Below are 23,037 nucleotides of genomic sequence, written 5' to 3'. Positions count from 1 at the left end.
CCAACCTAAGTGTATGTAAACTTCCGACTTCAACTGTGCCTGAAATATTTGCTTAATGTACAGAGACCAAAGATATTTTTATGCAGAAATCTAGGGTTTTCTATTGTACATAAATTGCAACAAAAAATCCTGTTTAACTTAGCAAATATGAGTGTACAAAACATTAGGAACACCTTCCTAATATTGAGTTGCACCTTTTTTTGCCCTCAACAGCCTCAGTTTGTTGTATGAACCACACGGTGTCGAAAGCTTCCTATGTTGACTCCGATGCTTCCCACAGTTGTCAAGTTGGCTGGAATTTCCATTGGGTGGTGGACCATTCTTGGTACCAATTTCCATTGGGTGTGAAAAAACAGCAGTGTTGCAGTTCTTGACACACTCAAACTGGTGCGTCTGGCACCTACTACCATACCCCATTCAAAGGCATTTAAATATTTTGTCTTGCCCATTCACCCTCTGAATGGCATACAGACACAATCCATGTCTCAATTGTCGAGGCTTAAAAATCCTTCTTTAACCTGTCTCCCCTTCATCTACACCGGTTGCAGTGGATTTAACAGGTGACATCAATAACAGGGATGCAAACTAGTCACGTTTTGAATCCAAAATAGGTGACCTACGTGATTTGTGTAGATCCGATGAGAAAAGGTTGGGAGGGGGTTTAGACAACCAACTTACACGGAACCCAAACCGGCTGTACGTGTGCACTACCCCCCACCCACACACACACCAAACGCGATCACGACACGCAGGTTAAAATATCATAACAAACTCTGAACCAATTACATTCATTTGGGGACAGGTCGAAAAGCATTAAACATGTATGGCAATTTAGCTAGTTAGCTTGCACTTGCTAGCTAACGTTAATTTGTCATATTTAGCTAGCTTGCTGTTGCTAGCTAATTTGTCCTGAGATATAAACATTGAGTTGTTATTTTAACTGAAATGCACAATGACCTCTAATCTGACAATTAATCCACACATAAAACGGCCAACCAAATCGTTTCTAGTCATCTCTCCTCCTTCCAGGCTTTTTCATCTTTGAATTTATATGGTGATCGCATTTAAACTTTCATTGTATTGCCACGACAACCGGCAACAAAGTTCGTCTTTCAATCACCCAAGTTGTTATAACCAATGAGGAGATGGCACGTGGGTACCTGCTTCTATAAACCAATGAGGAGATGGGAGAGGCAGGACTTTCAGCGCGATCTGCGTTAGAAATAGGAGACTGATCATGTAGATCATATTCTTTGTTGTTTAATTAGTTAACCTGCATTTCCCCTTAGCAGGGATGTTTTTGCATGTTTCAGTGCAAAACAAAAGTGTCACCTTTTTTTGGCCCCTCAGCAGTTTGCATCCCTGCAATAAGGGATCACAGCTTTCACCTGGATTCACCTGGTCAGTCTCATGGAAAGAGTATGTGTATTTTACTTGTGGATTTAGGTGTAGTTTCTTTTTTCTCAGTAAAAGGGCTCTTTTGTCACTTGAATCAACAAAACTATTAAAACAATCAGAATAAATTATGACAAACTTGAATGTTTTTTTCTTTCAATACATCTGTTCATGTCATTAGTTCTTCATACACAATACTATATAATATTGCTGCTCTCTGGGACCGGGATTCAATCCAATCACACTTTGTCGACATTGTTCGATGCACAATTGGCCTAGTGTCGTCCGGGTTTGGCCGGTAGGGATATCCTTGTCTCATCGCGCACCAGCGACTCCTGTGGCGGGCCGGGTGCAGTGCGCGCTAACCAGGGTTGCCAGGTGCACGGTGTTTCCTCCGACACATTGGTGCGGCTGGCTTCCGGGTTGGAGGGCGCTGTGTTAAGAAGCAGTGCGGCTTGGTTGGGTTGTGTATCGGAGGAAGCATGACTTTCAACCTTCGTCTCTCCCGAGCCCGTACGGGAGTTGTAGCGATGAGACAAGATAGTAGCTACTAAACAATTGGATACCATGAAATTGGGGAGAAAAAGGGCTAAAATTAAAACAGAAAAAAAATACATTGTTCCTGCCTTTGGAGACCACATTCGCATATGTTGGCTCAATCGGAAATTACCTTTAAATGGCACATACTGACAAAGCTCAATCAGATTGAATCAGGGCCTAAAACTGTGCTCCTTACTGAAATATTGTGACACGTATAATGTCAACCCCTTAAAATAAGGGTTCTGGAACAACAAACCAATAAAGCTGCTTGACATTGGAATGTTTTCTTTTTCATGTCTTTTTATGACAGTTTTGTGGTGGGTTTTCCCCCCCCCTCACAAATAGCAACAAAATAAGAGACCTGATACATAACCTATTTTACAAGACAAATAGGTAACATGTTGTGGAACCAGTTCACAATAATTTTGTTTTTATCTGTGGTCATTCATCAGAAGTTCAATAACATCATTCTTTAGTCTTCTGCATAGTTCATTAATATCATACTTAGATATTTCTCCATATAGTTAAGGCCATGGTCTTACTCTGTGCATCCTCAAACTTGACCATTCCCAAGGGAAGAGGGTTAACCTTGGTTGTGCTCATTAGGGCACGCCGTAGCAACGGAAATCAAAAAACAGACTTGTCCAATAAAGGCTAAGGGAGTACTTTTACATGTCACCTTGTTTTCTTCCATTTGTGCCAATCTAACACGACCCAGCTCATGATTCAAAGAGGATGTCACTGTCATGCCGCTCACAATTAGACATCGCTTCTTTCCCAGCCATTGATTGGTTCTATGAGAAAAAGCTATTGATCTTCTTAATGGCGTAATCAAATCTACACCAACTCCTGTTTTTAATTATTTTAGTCCGCTGGGTTAGTGTGATAAAAGATTTTAACATTACCTTTGAAGCAAGAGAGTCAGTGAATGACTGAATTGGTGTAGATCTGAGTGTCATACCAGGCTGTCTGGGAGAGCAGTCGCTCTTACTGTGAGTTCTCTGATGCATAGTATATAAAGATCATGCCCTCTTAATGCTCAGACATCAGATTTGAATTAAACAAATTAACTATGTGTCTTAGTAAACAGATGAAGGCAGCAAGTACTTCACATGGTGGGGAAAAAACGAGCCTTGACAATGTAGTTGTATGCAATCGCTACAAACGGATCAAAGTATCCTTAGAAAGTCCTTGTGTACAGCTATCAGTTCAAATGATCAGTAAAAGCTCCTTGGTTCTCATTCATCTTAAAAAAAGGCATTTCACCCTGTTAGCTTGTGTGTTGTGGTCTCTAGCCTATATAACAGCATTCACCATTTGTAGTCAGAGCATCTTGTGGTTAATCAGAATGAAACTCTTAGAAAAATGCAAACCTCTCAGCTCTGTGCGAACTGGTTTAAAGTAGTGCACCACAGTATGTAGGACATAGGGAGCCATTTAGGATACATTAAGGGGAATGAGAACCACACCACTGTTTGAGGCTACACACTGAGAAGACAATGGAAAACTCATTTAAAAAAAAAATGATAATCATCAGTAATAATTATTGTAAAGTAAATGATCTCCAATAGGAGCAAGGACCAATTTAAATAGCTGGTACACCAATGAAGGTTGTCAAAACTTAGTGCTCTCTATACTTTAGCAAATAATAAACATTTGTATGTCCCAAATGGCATCCTATTTCCCTATATAGTGCAGAGCCATAGGAATCTGGTCAAAAGTAGTGCAATCTGTAGGGAATAAGGTTCCATTTTAAGTGCAATTTGCATTTTTCTATCATGAACCGTGTTCTGGAGGCAGCTCTGCAGAGTGGTCACTAGCTGGCACAGCCACAAAGTCATAAAATCTGATTTTAAATCTAATCTTAACCACACTGCTAACCCTTATGCCTAACCTAAAATTAAGGCCAAAATCAAATGTTTGTTTTCATGAATTTTTACAATAATAGCCCATTTTTTTTCTTTGCAGCTAGCCTATCTAAGCGGAAATAGCTCAGTTCTGCCTCCAGGACAAGATTCATGAAAATAAACGTCAACCTGCATTTAGAACAGATCCATGTGATCATTCATTATAGGATGTATGTACTTCAGATTTGGAAACGAATCTGCTTTTTGAATTATTGGTAAAATTGACATGTTGCAGTGTGATAGTGAAGTTGGGATAATGATTTGTGGTCTGCTTGTTTGCTCTGTTCCCTGAATCCTGTACACACAACTTTCCAAGGGGTAGAAAGAATATCTCTTCAGTGGCAAAAGTTCATACGTGCATTCATAAGACACTTCATAAAGGTTATATTACAAATCAATCCGGAGACCAGCTCCTTCAAAGGATACAATCTATCATAGAAAAAATATTTTTTCCTCTTTGTTCATAGGGTAGAGTGCCTTCAATCTATCATACAAAGATGTCTCTTTTTGGTGAACAAGTTTAAGTCCTCCTTATAATATCTCACTTATCTGCCCAGGGATGAGGGTCCCCTCTGTATCTGTTTCAGGGGCCAGAGGGTCCACATCGCAGCCGGTGGAGTCAGGGAAGGTGTCAGAGGGAGGACACTCCTGGCTGTTGTTGACAGCTTCTAACACCTCCTGCTCCATCTCCTCTTCTAGACTTCCAAAGCGCTCCACCACACAGTGGGCTGTGAGCCTGGCCTCTGGGTCATGGTCCCAACACTCCGTGATGGTGGCACACAGCAGATTCATCCCCTGCAGTTTGGAAGAGCAATACCAGGAAGGTTTGATTATTGACAACCAGCGTTGGGTTCAAGGAAGTAAAAAGAAAATGTATACAGTTGAAGTCGGAAGTTTACATACACCTTAGCCAAATACATTAACTCAGTTTTTCACAATTCCTGACATTTAATCCTAGTAAAAATGTCCTGTCTTGGGTCAGTTAGGATCACCACTTTATTTTAAGAATGTGAAATGTCAGAATAATAGTAGAGAGAATTTTGGGTAGCCTTCCACAAGTTTCCCACAATAAGTTGGGTAAATTTTGGCCCATTCCTCCTGACAGAGCTGGATAACTGAGTCAGGTTTGTAGGCCTCCATGCTCGCACACGCTTTGTCAGTTCTGCCCACACATTTTCTATAGGATTGAGGTCAGGGCTTTGTGATGGCCACTCCAATACCTTGACTTTGTTGTCCTTACCCTCTTGAAGCTAGGGGGCACTATTTTTATGTTTGGAAAAATAATGTTCCCAAAGTAAACAGCCTATTTCTCAGGACCAGATGCTAGAATATGCATATAATTGACAGATTATGATAGAAAACACAAGTTTCCTAAACTGTCAAAATATTGTCTGAGTATAACAGAACTGATATTGCAGGCGAAACCCTGAGGAAAATCCAATCAGGAAGTGCCTCTTATTTTGAAACCCTTCTGTTCCTATGCATGCCTATCCTCCATTTAAAGGGATATCAACCATATTCCTTTTTCTCTGGCTTCCCTAAGGTGTCAGTCTTTAGACATCGTTTCAGGCTTTTATTTTGAAAAATTAGCGTGAAAGATCACATTGCGTAAGTGGATAGGTGGGGACTCTCAGAGTGAGTTTTTGTGCTACAGAGTAAAGCCGCCATTGTTCCTCCCGCTGTTATTGAAAAACCTACACACTCGGTTGATATATTAGGGAATATATATTTTAAAAACTACCTGAGGAATGATTATAAAAAAACTTTCCGCCTGCGTTGTCGTGACCGCTCTTTCCTGTGGATTTCTGAACATAATGCGACAAACAAACGTCGGTATTTTGGGTATAAAAGTAATCTTTATGGAACAAAAGGATGGAACAAAAGGAACATTTGTTGTGTAACTGGGAGTCTTGTGAGTGAAAACATCCGAAGATCATCAAAGGTAAACGGTTCATTTGATTGCTTTTCTGATTTTCATGACCAAGCTTCCTGATGCTAAGTGTACATAATGCTATGCTAGGCTATCGATAAACTTACACAAACGCTTGGATTGTTTTCGCTGTGAAGCATCATTTCAAAATCTGAGACGACGGGTGGATTAACAAAAGGCTAAACTGTGTTTTGCAATATTGCACTTGTGATTTCATGAATATGAATATTTTTTAGTAATATTATTTGACTGTTACGCTATGCTATTCAGCGGTTGCTGACGAAAATGATCCCACGACAGGGATGGGTAGGGTCAAGTTAAGCCATTTTGCCACAACTTTTAAAGTATGCTTGGGGTCATTACCCATTTGGAAGACCCATTTGCAACCAAGCTTTAACTTCCTGACTGATGTCTTGCTTCAATATATCCACATTTTCCTCCCTCATGACGCCATCTATTTTGTGAAATGCACCAGTCCCTACTGCAGTAAAGCACCCCCACAATATGATGCTGCCACCCCTGTGCTTCACGGTTGGGATAGTGTTCTTCGGCTTGCAAGCCTCCCCCTTTTTCCTCCAAACATAACGATGGTGATTATGGCCAAATAGTTATATTTTTGTTTTATCACTTTTTGGACATTTCTCCAAAAAGTACTATCTTCGTCCCCATGTGCAGTTGCAAACTCTAGTCTGGCTTTTTTATGGCGGTTTTGGAGCAGTGGCTTCTTCCTTGCTGAGCGGCCTTTCAGGTTATGTCGATATAGGACTCGTTTTACTGTGGATATTGATACTTTTGCACCTGTTTCCTCCAGCATCTTCACAAGGTCCTTTGCTGTTGTTCTGGGATTGATTTGCACTTCTCGCACCAAAGTACGTTAATCTCTAGGAGACAGAACGCGTCTCCTTCCTGAGCGGTATGACGGCTGTTTGGTCCCATGGTGTTTATACTTGCATACTATTGTTTGTACAGTTGAACGTGGTACCTTCAGGCATTTGGAAATTGCTCCCAAGGATGAAACAGGTTTGTGGAGGTCTACAATTTATTTTCTGAGGTCTTGGCTGATTTCTTTTGATTTTCCCATGATGTCAAGCAAAGAGGCACTGAGTTTGAAGGTAGGCCTTGAAACACATCCACAGGTACACCTCCAATTGACTCAAATTATGTCAATCAGCCTATCAGAAGCTTCTAAAGCCATGACATCATTTCCTGGAATTTTCCAAGCTGTCTAAGGGCACAGTCAACTTAGTGTATGTAAACTTTGGACCCACTGGACTTGTGATACAGTGAATTAATCTGTCTAAACAATTGTTGGAAAAATTACTTGTGTCATGCACAAAGTACCGTAATTTCCGGACTATAAGCCGCTACTTTATTCCCACACTTTGAACCTCGCGGTTTATACAATGACGCGGCTAATTTATGGATTTTTCATGCTTTCACAAGATTCATGCCGCCAAAAAACTGAGCACCGTCACATAATGTGACGTAAATTGAGCGCGCTCAAACTTCCCATCATTCTGATTACGGTAGTAATTTTGTCACCCTCATCATGGCAAAGACACGGAGAAATGCATATGATGTAGTTTTCAAGTTGAAGGCGATCGATCTGGCTGTTGGAAAAGGAAATAGAACTGCTGCATGGGAGCTTGGCCTTAATGAGTCGATTATAAGACTTTGTAAACAGCAGCGTGAGGAACTGACTCAGTGCAAAAAGACAACAAAAGCTTTCAGAGGGAAGAAAAGCAGATGGCCCAAAGTATTTGCAGCCACTCGACATCAGTGTAAATCGTGCATTTAAGGTGGCGCACCGTGTTCAGTGGGAGGCTTGGATGACAAGTGGGGAGAAATCCTTCACTAAAATGGGCCGCATGCGAAGAGCAACTTATGGTCAAGTCTGCCAGTGGGTCCTGACAGCGTGGAGCATTGTCAAAAAAATCCACTATCATCAACGGGTTTCGAAAGGCTGGACTGCTGCGTGTTGAAGGGGCAGCATGAGCTCAGCGGGGTATTTGCCTCCGGATGAAAGTGACGAGAGCGACAATGAAAACGATCCAACATTGGATGAAGCAATTCTGAGGCTATTCAACTCCGACACCGAAGGAGATGGCTTCAGTGCACAGGAGGAGGAAGATAGTGACCAATGACTTTCTTGGTAGGCTGTTTAATTTTTGTTACAAGCCGTGTTTCGTTTAAAGGCTGTGTAAAGTTCATTTGTTTCAATGTACCGGTAGGCACCTGTGGCTTATAGACATGTGCAGCTTATTTATGTACAAAATACATATTCTTTAATAATTCAGTGGGTGCGGTTTATATTCGGGTGTCCAGCAATAATAGTTAATAGTCCAGCAATTACGGTAGATGTTCTAACCAACTTGCCAAAACTATAGTTTGTTAACAAGAAATTTGTGGAGTGGTTGAAAAACACGTTTTAATGACTCCAACTTAAGTGTATGTTAACTTCCGACTTCAACTGTATTTACAGTTTTTCGGTTTACTTCCTTTTTTGGCTGGAATGGAATTGACCCCAAACCTGTTCACAACCAGAGCTTTTATTTATGATCGATGTGATTGTTATCATAGGTTATCATTCAAGCTGGGATTCAATCGGAAACCGTGCTTCACATTTAAAGGTCATTTCTAATTGAGCCGACATCTCCAGGCTTGTCCTTGAATGCGATCTCAGCGAACATGGTAACATTTCCTTTATAACCTGCATTGTCGACTAGAGCAATCGGATTGAATTCTGGCCTGAATTCACTAAGAAGTGCTGACTACCTAGTTCCCTCACCACGCTCTCACACGTACGCACGCCCGCAAACACACAGTTTACCTGATGTGTTGTCCAGCTGGTGGGTATCTCAGGTCTGCCTCTGTCCCTCAGGACCAGGTCCCTCATGCTGTCCACACACGGCTGGTCACACACCTTAGAGCCAAACGGCGGCTCGTAACTCTTAACCTCTATGAAAATACAGGAAACACACTGTAAATCCTTTGTTATTTATCATCTATTCTACATTTACAGACGATGCTACTTTCATCAAAGTCTGAGTTAAGAACATTTACCCCTGACTTGGCCCATAATATAATAGCTTATTGTACCTCCTATGACTTCACAGCGGGACACCATTTCCCAGAGGACCAGGGCCATGGAGTATACATCCATCTGTTTAAAGGCCTCCAGATCCTCCAGATTTACTCTGGACTCCAACACCTCAGGGGCCATGTAGCGAGCTGTACCCACCTGGACAACAAGGACAGTGACAGTAGCTTAAACAAATTAACACTACATGAAGGGCCTTCTGATTCATTCTGGTTTTAGCACGGCTTTATAAACAATTTAATTCATATAGCATAATTTCTATTCAAGGGGGCATTCAACCATGACTCTACAATTTAATATGTTATTTTCCATAATAATTCTCTCAGAGTAGTTATGTCAGAAGGCAGCATGCATAGGCCTACTGCTTAGTCGCTTTAGCAGAACACTGATACAGGTTCCCTTAGCAACTACTTTGGTAATTTCACCTGTTTCACCTTACCTGGCCACTGTTGGCAAAGTCATCCACGGTGAGGGAGAGGTCCAGTCTCAGAGCCAGACCAAAGTCACAGAGGGCACACTCTCTCCGGCTTTTTACCACGATGTTGCTGCTCTTCAGATCACGGTGGGCCACCGGCACCTTGGGGATCCCACAAGGGGTGGTGTCACTGTGGAGGTGGGCCAATCCTCGAGCCACCGACCCAGCCATAGCACACAGCTCAGCCCAGCTCAACACATGGCCCGCCAGGAAGTCCTAATGAATGAATGACCCATTTAGTGACCCATCCCTCACAGGATTATTTGACAACATTTTTATGAAATTGTATGTACAATATAATGTACTAGTTATCTCTTCTAGTCTTCTACTGAACCATATAACAACAATATACACTTAATCAACCTAGCAATAAACAAAACAAAGCTAAATCAAACTAACCTGTAGGTTTCCCAGGCCGTGGTAGGCCATGACCAGCCAGTACTGCCTCTGAGGGGAGCCGGAGGGCCCTCGCTCCTCTGCTGTCAGGAATTGAACCACATTTTCATGCTCCAGGTTGGCGTCAGAGAAGATGGCCCTCTCGTTGCTCCAGGACACATACTCCACAGACGGGAAGATCTTGAAATCAAATAAACATTTATTCAAAGTATTATATCACATGAAAATTACACAAAAAACTACAGAACAAATGGGGGGGTGAGAAAAAAGGGAAGAGGGAAAACCATCACCTTCACTGCCACCGTCTCATACTGAGGACCAGCTGCCTGGTGGTGGAGCCTGGCCCGCCACACCTCAGCAAACCTCCCTTTCCCCACCAAGGCTTCTAGCTGGATGGGTAGCTGCTCCGTGCTGTGGTTGAAGTTATGGGCCCGGACGGGAGACATGTCAGATGTAGCGTCGCTATTGATGGCTGACAGCTTGCCATGGCAGTCCTCACCGCCAGTGATGGCCTCCCCACTGAGTCCCTCTGGGATGTCCAAGGCCTGGTAAATTAATGAATTCATGAATTATATTTTTAGTTACGTATCAAGTGGCCTTTAGCTGCCCATCCCATATAGGATTACTTTTCACAAACCGTAATGTACAGTAGCTACATGACAAATGAAAAGCTTCCAGTTGGTTATGGCGGTGTCCCAAATGGCACCCTACTATTCCCTATATAGTGCATTACTTTTTACCAGGGACCTATGGGCTCTGGTCAAAAGTAGTGCACTATGTTGTAGGGAATAGGGTGCCATTTGGGTCTCAAAGTATATTTTTCCATACCTGGTAGATCCACCTACCTGGTAGTGTGTGCGTTTGGGAGCCCAGTCTTTGGGCTGCTTGCCGGGCTGTCTGGTACGGTACAGGTAGAACGCCATGGTAGCGATGATAGCCACTAAACAGGGAGGGACCAGGCTGATCACCACCACTGGAATCACATCTTTACTCTTGAGCTTGGAAAAATCTGAGGACACAGTTAAAAACAATGTGAAGACAACATGGAATCGGATCATGGGTTAGTATACATTACTACTACATTTTGGATTTACATTATAAATGCCTATTTTTCCTCAAGTTGCATTTTTTATTAATATACAATTGTAAATGAATCTTTTTCAAATAAAATGTTCTGGTTGCACCATGTACTGCCTGGTTCCAGAATAAAATAAGTGGTTACCATTGGAGCCCTTGTCGAATATAAGCTTATCGTTGCACTCGTGTTCTCCCAGGCAGCCACAAACGAACAGGACCCCATCCTCAGAGGGCTGAGGAGCCATCACACACTCGTTGGAGGAGTAGTTTGACAACATGATATTCTCCAGTGGCTGCTGGGGCTGGTGGCATAACGTCTTCACACTCATACTCTCATTGTCCTTCCGCCTGGGACACAGATGAAGACACTAACAGATGTTAAAGCTGTACATGCAGTCATACACTCACATGCACAGATCAATTATAAAGTTACTTATCAAACTAGTAAACTGAATTTAGTTAGGCATTTTACAATAGGAAAATGTCTCTGTTAAAACCTATAGTTGACTTTGGTTTTGTTTGGATTGGTTATGTACAGTGAGGAGAACAAGTATTTGATAACCTGCAAAATCAGCAGTGTTTCCTACTTACAAAGCATGTAGAGGTCTGTAATTGTTTTCATAGGTACACTTGAACTGTGAGAGGTGGAATCTAAAACAAAAATCCAGAAAATCACGTATGATTTTTAAGTAATTAATTTGCATTTTATTGCACCTTTCCACAATGGCCAAGACCAGAGAGCTGTGTAAGGACATCAGGGATAAAATTGTAGACCTGCACAAGGCTGGGATGGGCTACAGGACAATAGGCAAGCAGCTTGGTGAAAAGGCAACTGTTGGTGCAATTATTAGAAAATGGTTGAAGTTCAAGATGACAGTCAATCACCCTCGGTCTGGGGCTCCATGCAAGATCTCACCTCGTGGGGCATCAATGATCATGAGGAAGGTGAGGGACCAGACCAGAACTACACGGCAGGACCTGGTCAATGACCTGAAGAGAGCTGGGACCACAGTCTCAAAGAAAACCATTAGTAACACACTACGCCGTCATGGATTAAAATCCTGCAGCGCACGCAAGGTCCCCCTGCTCAAGCCAGGGCATGTCCAGGCCCGTCTGAAGTTTGCCAATGACCATCTGGATGATCCAGAGGAGGAATGGGAGAAGGTCATGTGGTTTGATGAGACAAAAATAGAGCTTTTTGGTCTAAACTCCACTCGCCGTGTTTGGAGGAAGAAGAAGGATGAGTACAACCCCAAGAACACCATCCCAACCGTGAAGCATGGAGGTGGAAACATCATTCTTTGGGGATGCTTTTCTGCAAAGGGGACAGGACGACTGCACCGTATTGCGGGGAGGATGGATGGGGCCATGTATCGCGAGATCTTGGCCAACAACCTCCTTTCCTTAGTAAGAGCATTGAAGATGGGTCGTGGCTGGGTCTTCCAGCATGACAACAACCCGAAACACACAGCCAGAGCAACTAAGGAGTGTCTCCGTAAGAAGCATCTCAAGGTCCTGGAGTGGCCTAGCCAGTCTCCAGACCTAAACCCAATAGAAAATCTTTGGAGGGAGCTGAAAGTCCGTATTGCCCAGCGACAGCCCCGAAACCTGAAGGATCTGGAGAATGTCTGTATGAAGGAGTGCCAAAATCCATGCTGCAGTGTGTGCAAACCTGGTCAAGAACTACAGGAAACGTATGATCTCTGTAATTGCAAACAAAGGTTTCTGTACCAAATATTAAGTTCTGCTTTTCTGATGTATCAAATACTTATGTCATGCAATAAAATGCTAATTAATTACTTAAAAATCATACAATGTGATTTTTCTGGATTTTTAGATTCCGTCTCTCACAGTTGAAGTGTACCTATGATAAAAATTACAGACCTCTACATGCTTTGTAAGTAGGAAAACCTGCAAAATCGGCAGGGTATCAAATACTTGTTCTCCCCACTGTATGTATTTGCGTGGATTGGAAGTTTTTATTTTACAAATGGTCAAGCCAATCTGCCTATCCTGCCAACAACAACACCAGTCTCTTTCAATTTGCATGTGTCCCAAATTACATGCCCATAGTGCTCTGGTCAAAAGTAGTGCACTATATAGGGGTGCCATTTGGGACACTATCTCTGTCATTCAGAGGTCAGCAGATAGACTTCCTACGAGGGGAGGAACTAAGATCAATAATGTGTACCAAACGGCACACTATTCCCTATAAAGTGCACTACTTTTGACCGGGATCAAAGACCCTTTCTTTATTACTGTAGAGCAGGGATCGGCAACTTTTATGGGGGTGGGGGCCACAAAAAATCTGACCTCATCACGATGGGCCACAGTCACAGTTCTGCATTCTGACATCCATACCCAAACATGCAGTCAGGGCCGGACCTAGCCTTTTTGGGGCCCTAAGTTAAATTGTAAAAGGGTGCCCTCCCTGCTGTAGAGGTTTGACCACTAGGGCCCAGCATACCAGACGGTGAGCAACATTCAAATAAAGCCAAAATGAACTTTGTCCTCATCGCAAACACCCCACTCACCACACATCATCATTTCTTATCAGTATCATTCATTAAAGAAACACATCCTACAGTTCCATTAATGTTTATGAGCAACATTTGTTTTGTCTGGGATACACAGACAAACATATGGATCAGCTATATATCCTGTTTACTGAGAGTTCAAGAATTATTGTCATGATGAGGATAATTATTAAAGTAGAGGAGCATAACAGTCCAGTGAGGGAGTATATTGGGAAATATACCTTGTCAAAATATATTTTATAGAATGGGAAGCTATCAGCTAAACCAGATCAATATTACTAGTTGTATGTACTGTACAGTACAAGTCAAACATTTTGACACACCTACTCATTCAAGGGATTTTCTTTATTTTTACTATTTTCTACATTGTAGAATAATAGTGAAGACATCAACACTTTGAAATAATACACATGGAATCATGTAGTAACCAAAAAAGTGTTGAACAAATCAAAATATTTTTTATATTTGAGATTCTTCAAAGTAGCCACCCTTTGCCTTGATGACAGCTTTGCACACTCTTGGCATTCTCTCAACCAGATTCATGAGGAATGCTTTTCCCACATATGCTGAGCACTTGTTGGCTGCTTTTCCTTCACTCTGCGGTCCAACTTCAAAATATTTTAATGTGAGAGTGAGAGCTCTGGTGCAAAATACTAATTTATTATACTGTATATGGCAAATAAACTTTAACTTGGGAGATAGTCCTTTGATGAAAAACTTCACTCTTACCATATTGCAATGCAAATCTCTTCACTCAGAGTACAGAAGGAGGAGAGGGAGCAGTTGGTATAACACACACTGTCCTCACAGATAGGGCTGGAGTAGTCACACCACTTACACAGGTTGGTCTTGATGTGTGTGAAGGAGAGGATAGGAAGACCTGTGGAATACACACACACAAACACTAATCAGAACAAATCACTTCTGGCTTTGAATAAAATGACTGGCACAAAACAGAACTATAGACTAGGCTTGATTCAATGCGTATTGCCAAAGTTCTGGATTATAGTGCGATTGAAATTTAAAGGTAATTTACGATTGAGCCGACATAATGCAGCATTTACCGTGAATGCAGTCTCTGCTGACACGGAAACGCTGTCACGCTGGAGCAAAGATCTTCAGCATTACGGAATTAATCGAGCCCTAGGCCTATACTTTACATGTGTACTGTATATGGCTCTTAGGACACCAATCTGACAAAGGTTCTGCTGTTTAGAGCGCACCCTCTTTATTGTGACAAGCTACATTAGATAGATTGCAGACTCAGTTCTGGTTCATCTAGTGAAGGGGAGGTGTGCATCCAAAATGCTTAAAGCCAAGGACAGGGATAGGATATCCATTATGTATGAAGGTCTGCTGTAACGCTTGTCGTTGGGAGAGAGAGAGGAGGACCAAGGTGCAGCGTGGTAAGTATTCATATTCTCTTTTAATGAAAACGAACACTCGAACAAAAACAACAAAACACGAGAACGAAACGAAAACAGTCCTGAACGGTGAAATACAAACACAGAACAGAAAATAAACACCCACGAAACACAGGTGGAAAAAGGCTACCTAAGTATGATTCTCAATCAGAGACAACTAACGACACCTGCCTCTGAGAACCATACCAGGCCAAACACAAAACACAACATAGAAAAATGAACATAGACAACCCACCCAACTCACGCCCTGACCATACTAAAACAAAGACATAACAAAAGAACTAAGGTCAGAACATGACATCTGCAGACAATGGCTGAGAGAAATTTACGATAAAAAGATTGTTGGTTCTGTTTTGTTAGACTTCAGTGCGGCCTTCAACATTATCAATCATAGTCTGATGCTGGCAAAACTTATGTCTTATGGCTTTACACCCCCTGCTATATTGTGGATAAAGACTTACCAGTCTAACAGAACACAGAGGGTGTTCTTGGAAGCCATCTCGAACATAATCCAGTTAGAATCAGGAATTCCCCAAGGCAGCTGTCTAGGCCCATTACTTTTTAAAATCTTTACTAATGAATTGCCACTGGCTCTGAGGAAAGCCAGAGTGTATGTATGCGGATGACTCAACACTATACATGTCAGCTACTACAGTGACTGAAATGACTGCAACACTTAACAAAGAGTTTCAGTTAGTTTCAGAGGGGGTGGCAAGGAATAAACTAGTCCTAAATATTTCTTAAACTAAAAGCATTGTATTTGGGACAAATCATTCACTAAACCCTAAACCTCAACTAAATCTTGTAAAAAATTATGTGGAAATTGAGCTGAGTTGGGGTGTTGAGGTGACTAAACTGCTTGGAGTTACCCTGGATTGTAAACTGTCATGGTCAAAATGTATTGATACAACAGTAGCTAAAATGGGGAGAAGTATATCTATGATAAAGTGCTGCTCTACCTTCTTGACAGCACTGTCAACAAGGCACTACTACTGTTTAGTCGTGTGGTCAGGTGCCACAAAAAAGGACGTAGGAAAATATCAATTGTTTCAGAACAGGGCAGCACGGCTGGTCTTTGGATGTACACAGAGAGCTAATATTAATAATATGCATGTCAATCTCTCCTTGCTCAAAGTGGCGGCTTGTATTTATGAGAGGTATTGACATGTTGAATGCACCGAGATGTCTGTATGAACTACTGGCGCACAGCTCAGACACCCATGCATACCCCACAAGACATGCCACAAGAGGTCTCTTCACAGTCCAGTTATGGAACAGCGGGGACTGTGAAGCAACACAAACATAGGTGCACACACACACATCATAGCATACGCACTACACACACACGTACATATGGATTTTGTATTGTATATATGTGGTAGTTGTGGAGTAGGGGCCTGAAGGCACACAGTCTGGATGTATTGTAATGTTTTTAAAATTGTATACACCGCCTTAATTTTTCTGGACCCCAGGAAGAGTAGCTGCTGCCTTGGCACCAGCTAATGGGGATCCATAATAAATACAAATACAAATACATTGGGTTTGTTTTACTCAATGACCGTACTTTGAGGCAGCTTCCAAACCACATGCAATGCATTGTTCAATTCCCACCAGCAGTAGGCCTACCAAGAACAGCTGGAAGCTGAAGCTTCGGTAGTTACTGGTTACTACACTGAACAAAAATATTAAAACGCAACATGTAACAATTTCAAAGATTTTACTGAGTTACACTTCATATAAGGAAATCAGTCAATTTTAATAAATTCATTAGGCCCTAACCTACGGATTTCACATGACTGGGAATACAGATATGCATCGGTTGGCCACAGATACCTTAAAAACCTCATAAGAATCCAACCCTTTTTTCAATTTTCACCTAAAATGACATACCCAAATCTAACTGCCTGTAGCTCAGGACCTGAAGCAAGGATATGTATTAGATCTGGTAAAAGATAATACACTATACCATCATCTTTGAAATGCAAGAAAAAGGCCATAATTTATTATTCCAGCCCAGGCACAATTTATATTTTGGCCACTTGATGGCCCTTTGTGCAAAGTTTTAGACTGATCCAATGAACCATTGCATATCTCTTCAAAATGTTGTATCAAGACTGCAAAATGTGCCTAATTGGTTTATTAATACCTTTTCAAGTTAATAATTGTGCACTTTCCTCAAATAATAGCATGGTATTCTTTCACTGTAATAGCTACGGTAAATTGGACAGTGCAGTTAGATTAATAAGAATTTAAGCTTTCTGCCCATATCAGATATGTCTATGTCCTGGGAAATGTTTTTGTTCCTTACAACCTCATGCTAATCACATTAGCCTACGTTAGCTCAACTGTCCCGCCGGGGGGACACCGATCCCGTAGAGGTGTCCTGTGCGAATTTGCTGGATATTGGCAGGAACTGGAACACGCTGTCGTACATGTCGATCCAGAGCATGCCAAACTTGCTCAATGGGTGACATGTCTGAGTATGCAGCCCATAGAACTGGGAAATGTTTAGGAATTGTGTACAGATCCTTGCAATATGGGGCCGTGCATTATCATGCTGAAACATGAGGTGATGGCGGTGGATGAATGGCACGACAGGATTTTGTCACATTATCTCTATGCATTCAAATTTCCATCGATAAAATGCTATTTTTTGTTGTTGTCTGTAGCTTATTCCTGCACATACAACAACCCCACCAGCAAACCGCTCACCCACACTATGCCATGCACGCTGTCTGCCATCTGCCCGGTACAGTTGAAACTTTTCCAGCGTACCAGTGGCCATCGAAGTTGAGCATTTTCCCACTGAAGTCGGTTACAACAACAAACTGCAGTCAGGTCAATATCCTGGTGAGGATGACGAGCATGCAGATGAGCTTCCCTGAGATGGTTTCTGACAGTTTGTGTAAACCCACAGTTTCATCAACTTTCCGGGTGGCTGGTCTCAGACGATTCCGCGGCTGAAGAAGCCAGATGTTGACGTCCTGGGCTGGCGTGGTTACACATGGTCTGCGGTTGTGAGGCCGGTTGGATGTACTGCCAAATTCTCTAAAACGACGTTGGAGGCGGCTTATGGTAGAGAAATGAACATTCAGTTCTCTGGCAACTGCTCTGGTGGACATTCCTGCAGTCAGCATGCCATTTGCATGCTCCCTCAACTTTTATTGTCCTCAGCATAATGTGCACCTGTTTAATCAGTTTCTTGATATGCCACACCTGTCAGGTGGATGGATTATCTTGGCAAAGGAGAAATGCTCACTAAGAGGGATGTAAACGAATTTGTGCACAACATTTCAGAAAAACAAACTTTTTGTGCTATTTCAGCACATGAAACCAACACTTTACATGTTGTGTTTATATTTTTTCTCAGTATAGTAGTTATTCAACATAGTCATTGCAATATTTTCTATATTGTATTGTATGGCCAACACAAGTTGTATTTGTAATATATTTTGAAAATATTTTCAAATTAGTGTATGATTGAAAAATTGAACACAGCGAATATGTATTTGACCCAGGTTTGATTGAATGGGGGGGGGGGGCTGTGCTGCATTGGTTTGACACAGGCTCTAGAAAGCATTATGAGCGTTCCTTCCCACGCATCTTGTATCTGCCGTCCCCTCCTTGTGCTGTGTTGCCACATCACAACAATATTAATGGCTGATTAAAGCCAGATGAGGGATTTTTTCACTCCCAGGGGGATGGTGATCTAACAAAACTACGCAAACATTAAAAGAAGCTGTACACATATTTCACGAAGGCTTCCAGATGTTGGCCAATGCCAACCAACAAAATATATATACACATACACACACACACACACACACACAAAATAAAAAAGACAAAGGAGAAAGGGTGAAGAAAAAAGAAAAGAAAAACTAAAAAAGGCTGGCTAAGCAAAAACTTTCAACGTAAACTTTCAACTAATTAAAATCAGCAGTGACTGCTCCAGAAATAAATTGAAGCCAGAAGTTTCGGCGTGAGCCAAGTTTGAAGCTCAGCCCCTTTGTGTCTTTTTTTGTGTGTGTCTTATGGGAAATCCAACTGCTCTGCTGTGTGCTTACAGCCGGGAGGCCCAGGGATGTTGGCTGCATTTATTTGCTTTTCAGTTTCAGCCTCGGGTCTCAACTAACTCTCCCTGGTTCCCTATCAGTTTACCCATAAAAATAGAATGACTAGAATTGGCATCTAAATGCAAGTCAATCGGTTTGTAATGGGTGGACCTGTGACTCTCTTTCTATGAGTATACATATACAAATATACAGACACAGCGGGAGAGCTGAACGTTTGATGGTCCTAAAAATATGAAATAGATACTAACTTATCAGTTCCGTAAAAATGTGACCCCTAGAGAGTCAAATGTTTTCTGAATATTGTCTTGATCTCTCTTGTAGAAGACCAGACAACACCAAAACATACAATAGTTTGCCTGTTATGGGTAAATAAGAAAAACAAAACTCACAAATAATGAATTATTCCCATCTACACTCTCGTTTATTTAGTCACCTTTTCCGATAGCCCCCTGTCGTCCGATAGTCCATGTTTGTGCAATGTTCATTTGACCATGCGACAAATCTTGCTTCAAAACAGTCAGCCTTTGGTTTTATAAGTGACAGAATCTCAGCTGACCCCCACCAAGTGTAGTAACCAAATCAGGCCACTAGTTGGCCCATTCTACACCAACCAATCTCCCCATTATTGATGCAGCATGCTGAAATTTCTCTCCACAGGACTCAAAAGGAAAGTATTTCCTGATTAAATAGACAAGAACACAATTAAATTACCCAGGTGTAATGAACGTACGTCCTTTTGAGGGACCCCGCCTAGTCTCAAACAATAAATAACATAGGTACTGTAGTTCTAACAATTATGTGATTTAGTCCAGTCTTAAAAACTGGACCTTAATAAGCACAACACAATACATTTGTCAATATCCATAACATCAAAATAAAAACACATGAGAGAGATATGAAAATTGTATTAGATACATTTCTCTGACCTACAAGTCCAAGTGAAGCATCTTATTGTAGCCATCTTATTGTACACTCTTAGAAAAAAATATTATATCTATAATCTCAAAGGGTTCTTCGGCTGTCTCCATAGGAGGACCATTTGAAGAACACTTTTTGGTTCCATGTAGAGCGCTTTCTACAGACAGGTCTACCTGGAACCCAAAAGGGTTCTGCCTGGAACCAAAAAGAGTTCTACCTGGAACCAGAAAGGGTTATCCTATGGGGACAGTTGAAGAATCCCTTTGGAAACATTTTCTCGAAGCCAAAGGATGAGAATAAGAAGCTAAATCTATAAGAAGGTTTTCCCAAGCCGGAGGTCATATAAGGGTCATAGTATTCACTGTTGTCATTTTTAAAAAGACCCTTATCTCATACCCAGCAATGAAAAGTGTTGTCCCAAATGGCACCTTATTCCCTATATAGTGCAGTGTGCACTACTTTTGGCATAGGGCTCTGGTCAAAAGTTGTTCATTATGTAGGAAATAGGGTGACATTTGGGACGCAAACAGGGGCTAAAAGAACACACAGGAGTCTGTATGTGTCCCCAGTGGCCATCACAAGCTGGGCACAGAGAGAAGGAGGAGGGGGAAGGAGGAGGGGGTGGAGAATAAAGGGGATTTCTACATCTTATTTTTGCCTGCTTAGGTCATCACAATCTTGTCATTATGGGCTGATGTGGGATGATGGAAGGTCAGGCTAGAGAACACAACACAAAGCTCATCATGTCACAGCACTCATTGTGCTCTGTGCTACTTCGCTCCCTCAATATCACTGAATATCACCAGCAAGCAGTAAGTATGCAACTTGTTATGTCCCCAAGAGTGCACACACTGAACATAGGTAAATGTGAGAAGTTAAAAACATACACAATTCAAAAGAAGAATTCCTCAACTCTTACTAAGTTCTATAGTGGGAATGTCAATGAGTTATAAATTGGTGCTATAGCCCGGGATTCATTTTCTTCATAACATATGAGCAGTTCACCATTACCTCTATAGTACTTACATGACCTCTGTACTCCTCCTCAACCTACAGTTTATCTATGTATTGTGTCACTTTGCTTCCTCAACATAACTTGTAAGTATCAAGTGTGCAACTTTGTAAGTCCTCTAGAGCACACACTGGGGCAGCAGGTAGGCTAGTGGTTAGAGCGTTGGACTAGTAACCGAAAGGTTGCAAGATTGAATCCCCAACCAGTTAAAAATCTGTCATTCTACCTCTGAACAAGGCAGTTAACCCACTGTTCCTAGGCCATCATTGAAAATAAGAATTTGTTCTTCACTGACTTGCCTAGTTAAATAAAATGGGTGAAGTTTCCCTACTTCTTGGTATACAGTTTCTACATGAGCTCCGAACTCCTCAATCTATGCTTCAATCTTGTATTCCCTGAGGAGAAGTGCCCCTGTTTGCATGCAGCAGGGATAATTGAGCCTCAGAATCGATTTCCTGTTTGGAACTTTCCATTACAGATGGCAGCAGTAAAAAAATGTATGTGGTCACATTGCATCAAAGTTCTATGACATCGTTTCATCATCACAACTACTGACACTCTTGTTCTAATTAACTAGTTAATTTCTTTTGATTCAAAGTTATGATCAAGCCCTGTTTGAGCAAAATGTTTCATGTTTTTTATGTAATTAAATACAATAACCCTAATGTTTGTAAGTTGTTGTTTTAGCTAATTGACTTCATATTCAAATAATTTCAGAAATTGTGGGAAATTGTTTGAGACAAATGTTAAGAGTTAGTTAAGTTTACTTCAGATTCCCTAAATAGTGGCACCACTGAACATGAGAGTAAACAATCAAGTGAAATTCTATTCTAAACATTCAAAATATGCTGATAATAAATAACAGGCATAGCTAAAGAACTGTTAAGTGTCAGAAATATGTTTTTCACCAGATTGGATGACTTGGATCGTTCAGTCATTCCCATTTTATTATGTGCCTTCAGAGGTTCTTAGGTATCTTCCTACTATTGACTGAGTTTAGGTGACTGTCACGACATCATTTAGTTGGACAGTACCTAGGTAGAGCACATACAAATGATATGTTACATGAGGTAAAACTACTGGTTTAATAAAGCTACAGTGAATACATGTTTTAATTCAAACAAATCCACAGAAGAAAAGAAAGAAAGAAATTATAGTTATTTACTTATTTATTTTTGCATTAGGCTATTCCATCACATATTTGATATTGAGAAAATGACCCTGAAGTCACTTTTCCACGGAAGAAAGGGCAAGAAAACGAAAAGTCGCATTTCATAAATATACGTTTTGAGCATCTGTTTTACACGACCAGAACCTCCCTTGAATAAACATTTGATCCCCCTCCCCCTTCACAACTTCACCAGATTGAAGAAACAATGGACACGGAACACTTAAAAGTGAATACGGAGTGAGTAAGCGAATAAAAAAATACTTACAGAAAGACAGAAGAACAATATTCACTGCCGAGAATCTCCAGCACCCCATAATATTGACATTAAAAAAATAACCTGATTAAAACGTCGTTGTCGCACTGTATTTGTCTATGTATTTGGGAACGTGAGTTGTAAGATAGACGTTCATTTAGCTTATTGAAGTCGTATTCAGTGAAACAACTGGTTGGGCTCGGGGCTTTTGGCTGGAGTTCCGTGTAGGCGGATCCAGATGTTTTTCATCCAGCTGTGTTAAGGGACCCGCCCAGGAACTGGACTTCATTAATCGGATCCTAAACCCAGTAGAATTTGGGTTGACACGGGACGTGTAGTAGGATCATAGTAGGTGATATTAAATAATACTAATAACACTAATAATTATTAATATTATTATTAATATAGCTCAGAATAGGCCTAAGCATTTGTGAAAATGGAAGGTCTAATTGTCTCCAATTGTAGGCTATAGCCTAGTAGGCCTATTTATATCTGCCAAGTGTGAGTTGTGCTGTGTGTGGTTTATTGTGTATTTATTATCTTATTGCATGCCACAACCGAAATTTCTTCCAGGAAAAATGTATTTTATTCCATTCACTTTGAGCTAGCAATAACAGCCTATTTTACACTTTCACTGTGCGTTATAATGCATCATAGTTATTTTTGTAACACCTACACTAAAGGGGTTTGAGTTTATAAATAGTTTATAACTATGTAATAAACAGTTATTACACAATGTTTGTGTGATTATATTTTGGTTGTTGTCGAATATTGGCATTACTGCTATTATTGTCAGTATCCTTACCTAACGGTATATTTGACTATGTAC

General features: G+C 41.2%; 1 protein-coding gene across 1 annotated transcript; it reads right to left on the bottom strand.

Annotated features, from left to right (window-relative positions):
* Window positions 1-2,203: 2,203 nt before the first annotated feature.
* On the bottom strand, window positions 2,204-22,412 carry tgfbr2l (transforming growth factor beta receptor-like). Its single transcript, XM_024407526.2, has 10 exons — window positions 22,221-22,412; window positions 14,087-14,237; window positions 10,966-11,168; window positions 10,589-10,752; window positions 10,034-10,288; window positions 9,747-9,923; window positions 9,312-9,563; window positions 8,872-9,013; window positions 8,603-8,730; window positions 2,204-4,637 (listed from the first exon to the last, which is right to left on the bottom strand). Exons 1-10 carry the CDS (start codon window positions 22,267-22,269, stop codon window positions 4,374-4,376), a joined length of 1,785 nt encoding a protein of 594 aa, XP_024263294.1. The 5' UTR covers window positions 22,270-22,412; the 3' UTR covers window positions 2,204-4,373.
* Window positions 22,413-23,037: the final 625 nt, after the last annotated feature.

The sequence above is a fragment of the Oncorhynchus tshawytscha genome, linkage group LG03 (assembly GCF_018296145.1).
Source record: "Oncorhynchus tshawytscha isolate Ot180627B linkage group LG03, Otsh_v2.0, whole genome shotgun sequence".
NCBI lineage: Eukaryota > Metazoa > Chordata > Actinopteri > Salmoniformes > Salmonidae > Oncorhynchus > Oncorhynchus tshawytscha.
The sequence above is the reverse complement of the archived record's forward strand: the minus strand, read 5'-3'. Positions and strand labels throughout refer to the sequence as shown.

Bases quoted from the DNA above. Each gene is read 5' to 3' on its own strand.
- tgfbr2l (XM_024407526.2), bottom strand. From the start codon at position 22,269: ATGGGGTGCTGGAGATTCTCGGCAGTGAATATTGTTCTTCTGTCTTTC. The intron at 9,564-9,746 runs GTTAGTTTGATT...TTCATTCATTAG, and splicing joins ACGGCCTGGGAAACCTACAG to GACTTCCTGGCGGGCCATGT. The intron at 9,014-9,311 runs GTAAGGTGAAAC...CTTGTTGTCCAG, and splicing joins ACTTTGCCAACAGTGGCCAG to GTGGGTACAGCTCGCTACAT.